Source organism: Nyctibius grandis, chromosome 7 (assembly GCF_013368605.1).
Source record: "Nyctibius grandis isolate bNycGra1 chromosome 7, bNycGra1.pri, whole genome shotgun sequence".
NCBI classification, from domain to species: domain Eukaryota; kingdom Metazoa; phylum Chordata; class Aves; order Nyctibiiformes; family Nyctibiidae; genus Nyctibius; species Nyctibius grandis.
This window is the reverse complement of record NC_090664.1, coordinates 30,453,998-30,468,310: the sequence shown is the minus strand read 5'-3', so window position 1 is coordinate 30,468,310 and position 14,313 is coordinate 30,453,998. Positions and strand designations below refer to the sequence as shown.

Genomic DNA, 14,313 nt, shown 5'->3' with positions numbered 1-14,313 from the left:
CTCATATTTAAGTGGAACCTCCTGTGTTCCAGCTTGCACCCATTGCCCCTTGTCCTGTCAAGGGATGTCACTGAGAAGAGCCTGGCTCCATCCTCTTGACACTTGCCCTTTACATATTTATAAACATTAATGAGGTCACCCCTCAGTCTCCTCTTCTCCAAGCTAAAGAGACCCAGCTCCCTCAGCCTCTCCTCATAAGGGAGATGTTCCACCCCCTTAATCATCTTCGTGGCTCTGCGCTGGACTCTCTCTAGCAGTTCCCTGTCCTTCTTGAACTGAGGGGCCCAGAACTGGACACAATATTCCAGATGCGGCCTCACCAGGGCAGAGTAGAGGGGGAGGAGAACCTCTCTCGACCTGCTAACCACACCCCTTCTAATACACCCCAGGATGCCATTGGCCTTCTTGGCCACAAGGGCACATTGCTGGCTCATGGTCATCCTGCTGTCCACTAGGACCCCCAAGTCCCTTTCCCCTGTGCTGCTCTCCAACAGGTCTGTCCCCAACTTGTACTGGTACATGGGGTTGTTCTTGCCCAGATGCAGGACTCTACACTTGCCCTTGTTATATTTCATTAAATTTCTCCCAGCCCAACTCTCCAGCCTGTCTAGGTCTCTCTGAATGGCAGCGCAGCCTTCCGGTGTGTCAGCCACTCCTCCCAGTTTGGTGTCATCAGCGAACTTGCTGACAGTGCACTCTATTCCCTCATCCAAGTCATTAATGAATATATTGACTAGTACTGGTCCCAGTACCGACCCCTGAGGGACTCCGCTAGACACAGGCCTCCAACTGGACTTTGACCACCTCTCTCTGGCTTCTTTCCTTCAGCCAGTTCACCATCCACCTCACTACCCGATCATCCAGACCACACTTCCTCGGTTTAGCTGCAACGATGCTGTGGGAGACTGTGTCAAACGCTTTACTGAAATCGAGATAGACCACATCCACAGCTTTACCATCATCTATCCACTGGGTTATGTCCTCATAAAAGGCTATCAAGTTGGTTAAGCATGACTTCCCCTTGGTGAAGCCATGTTGACTGCCCCTAATGATCCCCCTATCCTTGATGTGCCTAGAGACAGCACCAAGGACAAGTTGTTTCATTACCTTTCCGGGGATGGAGGTGAGGCTGACTGGTCTATAGTTACCCGGGTCCTCCTTCTTGCCCTTTTTGAAGACTGGAGTGACATTCGCTTTCCTCCAGTCCTCAGGCACCTCTCCCGTTGCCCACGACTTAGCAAAGATGATGGAGAGTGGCCTAGCAATGACTTCCGCCAACTCCCTCAGCACCCACGGGTGTATCTCATCAGGGCCCATGGATTTATGGATGTCCATATTGCTTAACTGGTCCCTGACCCAGCCCTTATCAACCAAGACAGACTCCTCCTCTATCCTGACTTCTTCTGGGGCCTCAGGGGACCGGGGCTTCTCAGGACAGCCTCGAGCAGTATAGACAGAGGCAAAGGCAGCATTCTGTAACTCTGCCTTCTTTTTATCCTCTGTCTCCAGGACCCCCACCTCATTCATCAGTGGGCCTACAATGCCTCTAGTGTTGGTTTTATCTGCAATGTATTTGAAGAAACCCTTTCTGTTGTCCTTGACCTCTCTTGCAAGGTATAATTCCAAGGAGGCCTTAGCTTTCCTAGTTGCCTCCCTACATCCTCTGACAACAGACTTATATTCCTCCCAAGTGGCCAGCCCCTCCTTCCATGATCTGTACACTTTCTTCTTCCACTTGAGTTTGCCCGGCAGCTCCCTGTTTAACCATGCAGGTCTCCTGGTACCCTTCCTTGACTTCCTACCTGCTGGGATGCTCTGATCTTGAGTTCGGAAGAAGCAGTCCTTGAATGCTAACCAACTATCTTGAGCCCCCTTACCTTCTAGTACCCTGTCCCATGGGATTTCCCCTAGCAATTGCTTGAAAAGGCCAAAGTTGGCCCTCCTGAAGTCCAGGGTTGTGATTTTGCTAGCTATTCTGTTCCTGCCACATGAGATCCTGAACTCCACCATCTCATGGTCACTACAACCAAGGCTGCCCTCAACCTTCACCGCTTCAACCAGACCCTCCTTGTTAGCGAGAACAAGATCCAGCAATGCTCCTCTCCTAGTTGGCTCATCCACCATTTGCATCAGAAAGTTATCATCAATGCACTGGAGGAACCTCCTGGACTGAGGATGGCTGGCTGAGTAGGCCTCCCAGCAAATATCAGGGTAGTTGAAATCCCCCACGACAACCAGGCCCTGTAATTGCGAGACTGCTCTCAGCTGCCTGTAGAAGGCCTCATCACCCTCCTCATCCTGATCCGGTGGCCTGTAATAGACACCCACAACAGTATCAAACAAGAAAACTTGAGGAAAAACTTTGGTTTTATCATTTTGCAGTGACGAGACCCACATCTCTGGAGGACAGCATATCCAGTCGAAGTTTCTCTCTCTGATGTTCAGCACAAAGACAACCTACAACTCTAGCTTCACTTAGACATGTAACATTTAGATGTAGACAATCCCATCGCAAGTGCTAGACTATCCCCTTGGCTTGAAAAGGCCTCTACAATTCTTTCTGTCTAATAATGCACTGAAATACAAAATAGCTTATCCAAGCTGGTCTTCACACTTGTTTTTAGAGCTCCTCATTAATTACAGTTGGGTGTATTTGTTAGAAAAGGGAGGATTTTGTTCCACCTGCATTGTTTTTCTTTGGGGGTAGGAGATGTATCCCGTAGTGAGATGGGTTCTCCATACTCGTGATCCTGAAGGGTACTTGAGGAACCAGTTTGGCCTCTGCCAAACTGTGTTATTTTTGTACCTTTTGTGTTTTGCATTTGTGATTAAATGAACTCTGTTTGTATGCTGTCCTGCTGTCCCTGTTTTTCCTTCCCTTTCTGGAGTGCCACCATAGTGGCTGCCTCAGCAGAGGGGTAGGGCCAGTGGCTGTGAGTTACCAACTCTGGTTTAGCCTTGCTCTGGGATCTTTGTCCCTTTGGGGATTCCTCAGCTGCCCTGGTTAAGAGGTGGTGATGCATAGGGGAAGACCAGGGATCTCGTCCCAGGAGGAATGCAGTTTGCACTGTTGCTGGATTTGAAAAAAATGCTTAAAAATTTTTATTTTTATTCTTTCACATAATCTGAAGTTCTCAAAAATTTGTACGAAAAAGTGCTTTCCTTTAAGTTTCAGGAAGAGTGCTTTTTTTTTTTTTTTTTTTTTTTGATATAGAGTGAGTAATGTTTGAGCTTTAATAAAAATAAAGTACTCTTTCTGATACCCTTTTTGATTCTTATACGTACTTGAAGTTTCACCTTAGCGTTCTTATGACTGGTCATATAAGCTACTCAGTCCATTTTTTAAGCGTTCATGTTTTTATACATGCAAACCTCTGAATAAAACGTACCTATTTAATATGTTAAATCCTAACTTCTACTTAACCGAACCCTTCTATTGTGAACAGAAAATATCAAGGATGGCTGAAATTTGAAATGTAACAGAAATGGCAGATTTTTTAGCTTGTTTAAGGCATCTTATCCTTTATGTCTAAGAGCTGTCAGAAGGTGATAAACAGATTTCAGAACAGCAGCATTTATAACCAAATTGCTCTCATGAAATATAGATAAATCATTCAACAGAAGAGCTAATTAAATCTGTAGCCTGTAGCATAGCCACTGGTATCCCATCCATTAGCAACCCCGGTGCTTCACTCAAGCCGAAGAACTTGAGTTTACAGGATGTTTAATTTGAGCGACGGAGGTTTGTGTGTGAATGCAAGAGATTGGAGTATTGTTTAAGCAATACCTCAAGATAAGCAGTGGTGAACACAGGACCTAAAGAGCATTTGCCTGCTTACCTTCATTGTTGTAGCCTTTGCTGGCTGCAGCACCATCTCAGGTCTCTGACTTTGCAGCTATGGCTACCTTAGCCCAAACCACCCTGTTGAAGGGCCGTTCTATGGTGTTCTTTAATGTGTCCGTGCTGGGAAAATCTTCCTGGTTTTGAAACCAGAAAACTTAGTCTTACTTTGCACAACTCTGCCTCTCTTAGTAGATATTAAACATTTTGTTGATGGATTCTGTTCTGTGACGTTGATAATGAAGGAGATACTAGAACAAGAAAACTTGAGGAAAAACTTTGGTTTTATCATAAATAAGCTTGTCGCTAGTTTTTGCTTGTATATGCTTGTTAAATGTATAACATAACCATATTTTTATGACAGTCAGCTTGCTTGCAGTGCTTCTGCTGCACCAGAGCTGAGTGTCTGTGGATGAAACATTTCGCCTCGTACCTTTTTGATATTGGTGTTTTCCAGGGTTACAAGTAAAGTCCTATAGCATTTTCAGAAAGAGAATAATCTTTGAGATTTCCCTCTTGTGCTCATGCTACAGTCAATAAATTTTTTTTTTTTGCGAAACCAATCAGCAGTAACCACTCACCCTGCATCCTTCAGGCTTTCGGCAGGAGCACTGTTAAGCCAGTGCTGAATGTTCGTTCAAGTTTCTCTTGCTAAGAGTTGCTTCTGGTTTGCTCTTACACATGTGATGGATCTTGAGGTGATTTAAATGCCAGAAAAGGAAGTTGTTTTTTCACCTTTTGCCAAGACTTGCAGCAGGAGTTGGACATCTTTATTCCCCAGAGGTCCTCTGCTGTGCTGGGTACCTCAGAGTGAAATTCCCGTCTTCATTCTGTTGCCCTATTTTAATTTTCCGTGTAAGAAACTCTGATAATGCCGGCCTTATGTCATTACCTAGTGTCACTGAAATACCATTTGATGGGTATTTTCAAAAGCAGGAGGAAGGCCTACTCACCACCCTTTATAGTATAGTGACTTTTTTTTTTGAGTGATCATGGTGTGTCCTTTACAAAAACAAGGATGATTTGAAATTGTCTGATAATGTTGCTCCTGTTAGAGGATGTGTGACTTCGCATAGCTGTTTATTCAGATTAGGTAATTTATTTGACAGTAATTGTATTTTATGCAATTTTTAAAATGTTTATGGGCTATTTTAAGTGGTCTTATAGGGTGAAGTGTAGGTTGTTATGGCTTAACGTGTACGCGAGTGTATGAAAATATCCACTGAAATTGTGTATTAAGCTGAGCTTAAGTGTGATAGAATTTTCTTGGGTTTGTTATTACATTTCTAGCTATACTTACAGCTTCAATTATAATACATGTAGATGCTCTGGAATTTCATGAAGTATATCTCCCATTTAAAAATCACTCTGTAAAGATTTTGTCTTTTGCTGATACTCAGTTTAACAAACAAAACAGTTTTGTTGTAAAAAATACAGTAAATCAGTTGCAGAATTCTATCTGAATGTACATAAAATAATTCATTCAACATATCTCTGCACAGTAATCAGAACAGGTTGTTCCTTGCTGTGCTGTTCGTTCACAGTCATTTCTTCATGCTACCATGCTAGCAGCATGTGTTTGATTTTGCTCCTACTAGCAGCAGAAGCGTTTGAAATGCTGCAATTTTAAGTTAACTTCCAGGGAGTGATGAGGGTGACCTGTCAGGCCATGCCTGTTTTTTTGATGTCACCCTGAAAAAAATCGATTTAAAATAATTTGATAGTGTTTTTCAGTGCCTGACTGTGCCCCGTTCGTATAACATGTCTCAGAGTAGCAGTTTCTGATCTGGCCCCAGAAATGTTATGTCATCAGTGTTATCATTAATTTGGCTGCAAGTGGAGATAGTCTTTTTGGAATGGATGAATACATCGGCTTTATGCTTTAACTGGTTAAAGGAGATTAAAATTTTAGACCTTTGTTTAAGAGAAAATCTGTCAAGAAAGTGAATCGTACAGATAGTTACTGTGAACAGACATATCTGTCCTGACTTTTTCTATCTAAATGAAGAGATTTTTGGAGTGATTGTCTAAAACGTAGCATTGTACATGTTGACGAGGATGCCAAAGAAAATAGAAATTATAGTTACTATTCTTCCCAGTGAAAATGGGCAAATGGCCTCTTAACCCATTTAATCTTATGATTAAATCATAAATGCCTATCAGCATTTCATATTAGCCTATGAGATGAATGTCTATCAGCACGCACTGGACCAGGTAGGAGTCTATACATCTGGCAGTCAGGGAGTGGGGCTTTTGGTTGTGTGGTTTTTGCTTTTATTTTTGTATTTAATCCTTTCTCAACTTTGAAAAAAAGGCTGACACCCTTTCTGTAGTGTGTGGTATTTTAAAACCTCAAATGTCACTCATCCCCTTGCCCTTTTGATGAATTTGTGCATTCTGTGAATGCTTATGAATCAGAGAGCAGAGGAAAACTGTGTATTCGCTTCAGTTAGTGAATTTAAATAAAAATCCCTGTGATTATTGATTACAGCAAATACCTTCTGTGTTTTTGTAGAAGTCACTTGGAGGTTCAAGTATTTAATCATGTCAGGATTTTAAGAGAGCCTAATGGCTGGATTCAGCTTGCATGCTGTAGGTGCCAACACGATCTGTGGGCAGAAGCAGCATCTCTAAGGAGTGCATCAGAGCATTCAGGTGAGGCATCTGCCTCTCTGCATTGGCGATACGGAGAGTTTTGGGGTGTCTCTGCAGTTGCACGTACTGTTGGCAGTGCAGGGACCTGGCCAGTCTGCACCTCGGACTGTTACCCTCCTTTAAGACTGGGACTGATACTGGGAGGAGTGGGACTCTGAGGGTGTCTGTGATATGGATGGCCAGCATGCTGGCATTGAATACTGGATAAATCAGCTGTCTTTGAATGGTAAATGGTCAGGACAGGTTGTCTTGGACTTGATTCTGATCCTCTTTGTTTCTGGTGGCAGTTGTATACAAGGAGCAAATGCTTTTACCATTCAGCTGGTGGTTTGATTTTTTGTGTGTTTTTTTCATGTAGGTGCCCAGAAAATGTACAGCTGGTGCAGGCAGGGGATCATTGCACTAAGAGCTACTTACAAAGAAACAACCAACCTGTAGGTAGATTAGGGTACGGTGACCGGAAAATCTCGGGCTGTGACGGAAAGGTAGGCGTGGCAAAGGAACAGGATATGCAAGTATCGCGTGAGTTCATACGAGACAAGACGACTATATAAGGCTGTTGCGCAGTTGAATAAACGCCATTTGTTGTATCCTCATATTGGTGTCTGTGCTCAATGGCCCTGGGGTGCGGATAGCCTCAGGCCAGTCAGCAACCGAACGGAGCTTGCTGAAGACAAACGACAACACCAACCAACCAACCTAAAAATACCTAAGGTGCAGAGGTTGTCCCTGACTGACCTGCCACAGTTGACCATCTGTGCAAGCGAGGAGAGCACCTGTGTGCCTCTGCCATCCTTGTGCGCCCTGAGCCTGGCTCTGCAAGGGTGCAGGTTTACTTGTATTCTGGTTTGTGTCTCCTATCTCTGGTTCTGTAAGCAGAGCGTGAACTGTAATTGGAATAAGATGCCCTTGAAAAATCTGCCAGGGGTTTGTGTCATGATTGACAAAGGAGTTTTGTTATATTTAGAAGATGTAGTTATATGTGAAAATAAAATGAAAGGCAGAAGTGAAGTAGTTTTCCTTGTTTGGTAAAGCTAAGCAAGGGTTTGTTTTAGTTCTGCTGGTAGGGAAGATGACACCAGGAAATAGTTAAATTCTGTATCTGTTAAGTTCTAATGAAAACTAGAGCATACACAAACATGATGCTCTTCCTTATTGCCTGAGAGGGGCTGTGATCATCATATTTTGTGACCAAAGTTATATTATTGAAAGAACAAATGTTAGCTTGGTGGGGTTTTTTTGTTTGTTTTTTTTAATTATGCTTTTAAACCTGTTACTGAGCTTTGGAGTTCAACATACTAAAGTTCATGTGCAGTTAGCAAAAAGGTGCATTTTCTGTATAGAAGCTGAATCTTAAATTACAGAACTATATACCAGCAAATTATGTAGTACCTGTGCACAAATCACTGATCACATAACAACAGTATGAATTTCTGAGGGAACAGTAATGTGTTAAACACTTAAATATCCCAAGCTTTGTTCGTTCCTCATCTGGCGTCACAGGCAGAGAAAATGAGATACGCCAGGTAGTTGATCTTTTTCCAGCACTTTTGTAAAGGCTAAAACATATTTTCTTTGGTGCATCACTGCCTTTTGGTAAAATGAGGTGAGAAAGTTCCATCTTCTGTCATGAGCCAACCAAAACCCAGCACATTTTCAGGGTCCAATTTTGAATTTTTGTTTACATTACAATTGATGTGAAACCGCAACTATTGAGGCTTTCTGGCATGTACAAAGCATTTGTTCAGCTAGAAAATGAGTGGGGAAAAAAAGCCAGTGGTGACATGTCCAGATGGGAGCATGTTGCAGTGCTGCAAAGCAGAACACCTGGCATCAAGGAATGGGCAAATACAGTCCATCGCTGAGTGTCTGGATGCAGGGCATCTGTGAGAGTGGGCGTTGCGGCTTTGTCGAGGACCACCACTTCTGAGGTCTGGATTCTTTTAATGCTGATGCTTTGTGAAATGTGATGATTTGATGCTAGCTTAAAAAAAATATTACAGACTCTTTAGCAGTAACTAATTTGATATTTTTGGAAAAGATGATCTTCTAGTCAACAAAGTTCATAAAATTGTAACTGGTCTTTAAATAGATGTCAGTTATTTCTAGGTACCATAGCCCCAGGCTGCTCCCAGGTGGCTGATCCTTAACAGTGGGGAGGACTTTTCTCCCACTGTGCAACCTACGCTGGTGGGACATCGCATGGAGGGATTCTCAGGGTTTGTACATTTAGTCAGGTCTCTTGATAAGATGTGGAGAGTTTCACACTGCTTGCTTTCCGTATTGTTTCTGGATCGTATGCTGTGGATGCTCTTGTTTGGTACAATGAGAATTTCTGGTTTTGGAGTCCAGAATCAATACTGACTGGATTGTTCTGTGCAGAAATTTGAAGGTAGAATGAGGTGGAATAGATGATGTGTAACATGTCGGTGTGTTACTGGTCTGCTGACAGCTTCAGAGGTCATGTTTGTCCATCTGCCTTGGTAAGAAGTTCAGTAAATCACAAAGTTGGAGACTTTTTAACCCATTATGATTTTTTACCTTGTTGTTACTGTTTGATTGTTCAGTCATCAGGAAAAAACTGTATTTAGTTCCTTCTAAACCCTGGATCAACTCTATCATAAGATAATACCACTGAGGTGTAGGATTACTGCAGGGATTAACTGGAGTATCACTGTTCCTGAATGCGTATTTAACGTAAAAAGGGGAGAGGTGATGTGGGGAAGAACCTCAGTATTATGAAACTGTTGGTATTTTTCTTATTAGGTAACTTTAACACAACGTTCTACCGCTACAGATCTTTCTATTAGAAATGAGGAGTTAGTTTAGTTCAGAGTCTGTATTAATGAAAATTTACTTTTGTTTGCCCTTGTTTTATCTGTTTTCTTTAAATAGCCATGAATTAAGCTTTGCAGCAGGACTAGTAAGATCCTGCTGACTTCAGTGAGGCTTGACATGGTCCATAAACAATGTAGTCTATTTATGCTACTAAATGTTGTTTTGAAATTTATCACAAGCTCATGAATAACATTGTTCCTTCTCACCCACTTCTCTGGAATTATTAGACATACAGCTGAAGTAGTGGCTTTAGTAACTTTGCTGGTAATTGGATTAACAATTCAGCATGCATCCAGTATGCAATAATGATGTTCCTTTTAGCTGAAAATTGGAAAGTAAAATAATGCTTATATCCCATTGCTATAATCCTGTTCTTTTGAATACTCCCGATATTTGATCCTTTATTAAAAAAAAAAAAAAAGTGTTACCACGTAACACAGTCATCATTCTTATTTATTCAGAATGTATTTTTTTAGTTCAGTTTCTTATACTATATTCAGAGTTGTGCTTGAAACTTTAAGGGTACTTTAAAGGATACCTTACTAAAGTAGGAGAGAAGCCTGTATTTTTCCAATAAAAATTAACTTTTGAAATTAATTTCTGAATTGTGGAGTTTGTTTTTAAGTTCCTCTTAAGAAAAGTGAAAGTTTAGGCTCCCCTCCAACCCAGTGTTTAAATGGGTTTGTTAAATACGCTAAACTTTTAAACATCCGAGTAGGTTCACTGACATCGGTAAGTACACACACCATGAGGCTTTTGACAAATTTGCTCACTACAACTTGTTCGAGAGCTGCTGCAGCGGGGCTGGCGCTGGGCAGAGGGAGCTGGGGATCGCACAGGATCCATGCTGATGGGTTTGAACACAGCGGTGTCAGTCAGTTCGGCACCACTAGCTGAATTAAATTTGCAGAACTGCTGTCCTTGCAGAACCCTCGAGTGTTGTCATTTAGAAAAGTCGTAATGGTCAAAGATTGCTCCAAAGCCATGAGAAACCAGTTTTCCAGCTGTGCCCATGTTCCTGGTGTAACCTGTTGGCCACTTGCATTTCTGCCCTTGAGAAAGTTTTGCTTTTATAATGGCCTCAGCCTGGTATTGATGTTACACATACTGATCGTTTTGCCTATCCACTGACATAAATGCCGTTATTCAAGTAAACATGGCCCAAATGCTTTCTCTTACAACAGGACTGAAAGTAAGTCTGAACGAACTTACTTGTGTTCAAAACAGTGCAGAAAAGTGGTTATCTTTTTTTTCCTTCAGGGAATGAGTATGCAATATGGAGGTATCTGTCCTTGAAGTCCCTTCTTATTTTCCCATAACTTTTAATTTTGGTAACTAATTTCTTCCAAAGCTGACAGAGCGACAGAAGTCTCACAGTTGCTGAATTTCTGCCACCTTTGGAGCAGTCCAGGGCTGGGTGCAAATGACTTTACTAGTTCCCAGAAATGCACAGAATGGTTAGGCAGAAAGGCTTTAGGACATTGTCTAGTTGTAGATTGCTTTTTCTAATACATATCTTCAAGAATAATACTTTTCCAGATGTGTAAGTTTACAAAGTGAATCCTGTTGATAGTCTGCTAGGTAGAAAACATGTATAAATATATTTGATCTATAATTAAATTTTGGGTTGTTTTTAGTAGTAGTACATGGTATGACAGAATTAAATTAATCTGTACATATATGATACGCATTTTAAACTAGCTACTTAAAATTGACCGTAGATACTAGAGATGTCTTAATAACTTTTTCTTTTTTATAAAAAATGTATTTTTTTATCATTTGGTGTTGATTAATAGACTGTTGTAGAAGGTTGAGTAAGAGTATGTTATTATGGTAGAATGGTATTAAAAAAAGTTGACTTGAGTCCTGTATTTGTCATTTTTGTGACCTTTATATTCCTTCCTCATTAGAGCTATGCAACACTGATACAGCAACAAATTAATGAGGACAAACAAAACCTGAAAGAAAAGACTGTATATGGAATCCAGCTCACAGAAGAAAAACTTGACGACTTCCGTGATGAACAGATTGGGCAGCTGAAGGAACTGATGGATGAGGCTACCAAACCTAAAAAAAAAATCACCATTTCTAAAGACTCGGAACACAAAAACTAGAAGGGTTTAAAAATTGTTTTAATGTGTATGGAAGCATTTTGAAACTTCATTTTCCAGTTGGACTTAAATGTGCTTTCTGTGGAATAATGGGTGCAGCTGATGCCATAACTTGTCTGAAATGGATGTCTCTGGCTATTTGGTTTTCTATGCAAGAATAAATGTTAAAATGGAATAATTACAACAATTTTATGTTAATTGCAATATTTTTTTCCTCCTAATGGAAGGTGGAGACTTGAAGAATTCGATAAAAGTAAATTGACATTTTTAAAATAAAAAGGTTTTTTTTTTAATCTTAGCACCCATAGGGCAAAACGTTTTTCTGTTTATATATCATCCTCTGCCTTAATGGAAAAGGTGCAGTTAGCATTTGTCTTCTGAGGTGGATTCAGTAGAGAAAGAACAAGAGTATGGTACTAGAGGGGGCTTATTTCAATAGAAAGAAATGGGCAATATTAGAAACACATACTGCAGTTGAAATTGAAAGTTGGTTTTCTTCTAGAGCTTTATTGTGAAATGTGCTTCAAAATAAAAGATGTAGTTCGTTATTAAATTGGCCTTGAAGGAACCACTGGCTTATGAAGAAAATTCTGCACTTTTTTCAAAGCTAGACTCAGATTGTTGTTAGTATCTACAGTTTTAAAAAAACATTCATGAGTTGGTTATGCCGTAGTTAGAATTGAAAGGCTCTTTAAAAGCTCAATATCTCATATTATTCAATATTTTATATAGACCAGAATTTGTAAACTCCTCAATCACAGAAATTACCCTGTTGATAATACTGTATAACAAACATCTGTAATTTATAGGTAATACATTAAGTCTTTATCAGGACAATGCGTGCCTATTGTAATAGTCATACTATTGTGACTAAAAAAAGGCATACTTTTTTATCTGCTAAGAAAAAACACCCCCTTTCTGTGCAAAAGACAGCTTTCATTTCATATTCCAAACAGTCTTATATTATTAGTTGTGTTCTATTTCTGGACCTTTCCCTGTCTGTTACCACAGTGTGTTCAAGACAACGTAATTTCTTTCCTCTTGGGTAATAACAGCTTTGACAAGTAAGCACATTTCCATCTGTCTCAAGTTGTAACAACATGCTGTTTGCCAAAGCTATGCTCCTGGATCCTAATGGGGCAATTTGGGGAGCGCCTGCTTCTCTTTCCCTTACCTCTCTTCCCAGTTCTTTGCTGGGATTTTGGGTTGCAGGTTGTTCATATCTATTAAAACGCTGATTGCAAGAGTCCTGTGCAACCTAGAGTTGCTTTGCTACATCTTCCTCTGCTGCAACTTCTGCTACTTGTGCAGTAGGGACATCCTTTAGACTCAAGGGTCTAATCCAAACAGGGATAGAAGGGTGGAGATGACATGCAGACTGCAGGGCTGAGGTTCACAGATCCTGGTTCTTGGCCCTTCAAGGGCATGGTTGGAGAGAATGGCGGATCTCTTCTGGGCTGCTATGTACCTAGGTCTTGCCCAGCATCAAAATGGGAAGCAGGTTGGGTGTGTGTGCAGGAAGCTTGAACGTTGTCTCTGACACTGCCATTTGCACATACCTAAAGCTTTCTTCTTTTTAAACTTCAAAGGCTGTAAAAATGTAATCCAACTCCAAAGTTTTAGGGCATAAGGATGTATTCTGTTGCACGTCCATCAGATGTACAGTAACCACTAATTTTCGTCACTAGATCCTACTCAGTTTTAATATGAAAAAGTGTTTGACAACAGAGTTGGTTTCCACTCCTTGATTGCTGGTACACGTGTGCCTGCTTTCCAGTCAATATTCAAATTGCTTCAAATTCATTTCAAATACTGCAATTTAGAGCACAGTTATTTTTATCAACACATTTAATGAAACTTGTTGGTTCAATGAAACTAGTTAGAATACTTATTTTACATCTGTCTACTCATGTATGTACCTAGATAATGCACATTTCCAGAGGCTGAATTAAGTTGTAATGAAAAATTGCTATTTGGTATGAAAAATTTAAGCTTATAATGAGACCTAAACTGAGCTGGAGGTGAGGGTAAACATCTTTACATCCACAGTCCCAATGGTAGCTCGTATTTTGTATAATGTTTGTATTCTTGTTTAAAACAACTCTTACAAAAGCCAAAATTCCACAATAGAAATGAAACATCTTTAAAGATCACTGGCTTTAAGACAGGCAGTGCTGGTAAGGCATGCTCTGATCCGAGCAGCACTTGCGCAAGTGGCGGGCACGGGTGGCCCCACAGAAGGTTTGCGATGTCAACACCACCATGCATTAGTGAAATTCTTTGATTTACAAATGCTGTTAATGACAGTTAAGTTGAAGGACGTAACAGGCTTCTCATCCTGTCCACAGAAAGGTAGAGTGATAAAGGTGCTTTTTCTTTAATCTTATTTTTTTAAGGTGTAGGATACTTTTTGTGGGGAATTTTACACAGGGTTTGATGGATAATGACCAAAGGAAAGCATCCATCAAAATGACTTCAAAACTACAAGCAGCGTGCTATTTCAAATGGCAAAAGAGAAAAAGATACTAATCACCTTATAATGAAAAATAGCTATGATCACTTTAGAAATGAGTAGAAAGTTTTAAGTTATGTTCTGTGTGTGTTGGTACGGACTGCTGTTATACAACTGAACACTGAAAAGCTCCTACTTAAAGGAGGAGCTTAAAAGACCCCTATCTGTTCAGCTTATCCATTAAGAAAGATTCTTTGTATTTTGTTGATCTTAAATCCATTTGACTCCTCTAGAACTGAAAGACAGTGATAAAATTCGCTGGTTAATTTGGCTAAACCTTATCTGTGGTAGCACTTTATGTAATCACCTGGCAGCTGGTAGGAGTTGGAGGGAGATGATGTTTTAGATAGCTGGAA

The 14,313-nt window shown here is 40.6% G+C and overlaps 1 protein-coding gene across 1 annotated transcript in view; it reads left to right on the top strand.

Annotated features, from left to right (window-relative positions):
- Positions 1-11,632, top strand: part of SDHAF3 (succinate dehydrogenase complex assembly factor 3) — a 40,918-nt gene extending 29,286 nt beyond the window's left edge. Inside the window, exon 2 of the mRNA XM_068404937.1 lies at positions 11,245-11,632. Within this exon, the coding sequence (XP_068261038.1) occupies positions 11,245-11,448 (204 nt within the window). The 3' untranslated portion in view covers positions 11,449-11,632. The remainder of the gene's footprint in view (positions 1-11,244) is intronic.
- Positions 11,633-14,313: the final 2,681 nt, after the last annotated feature.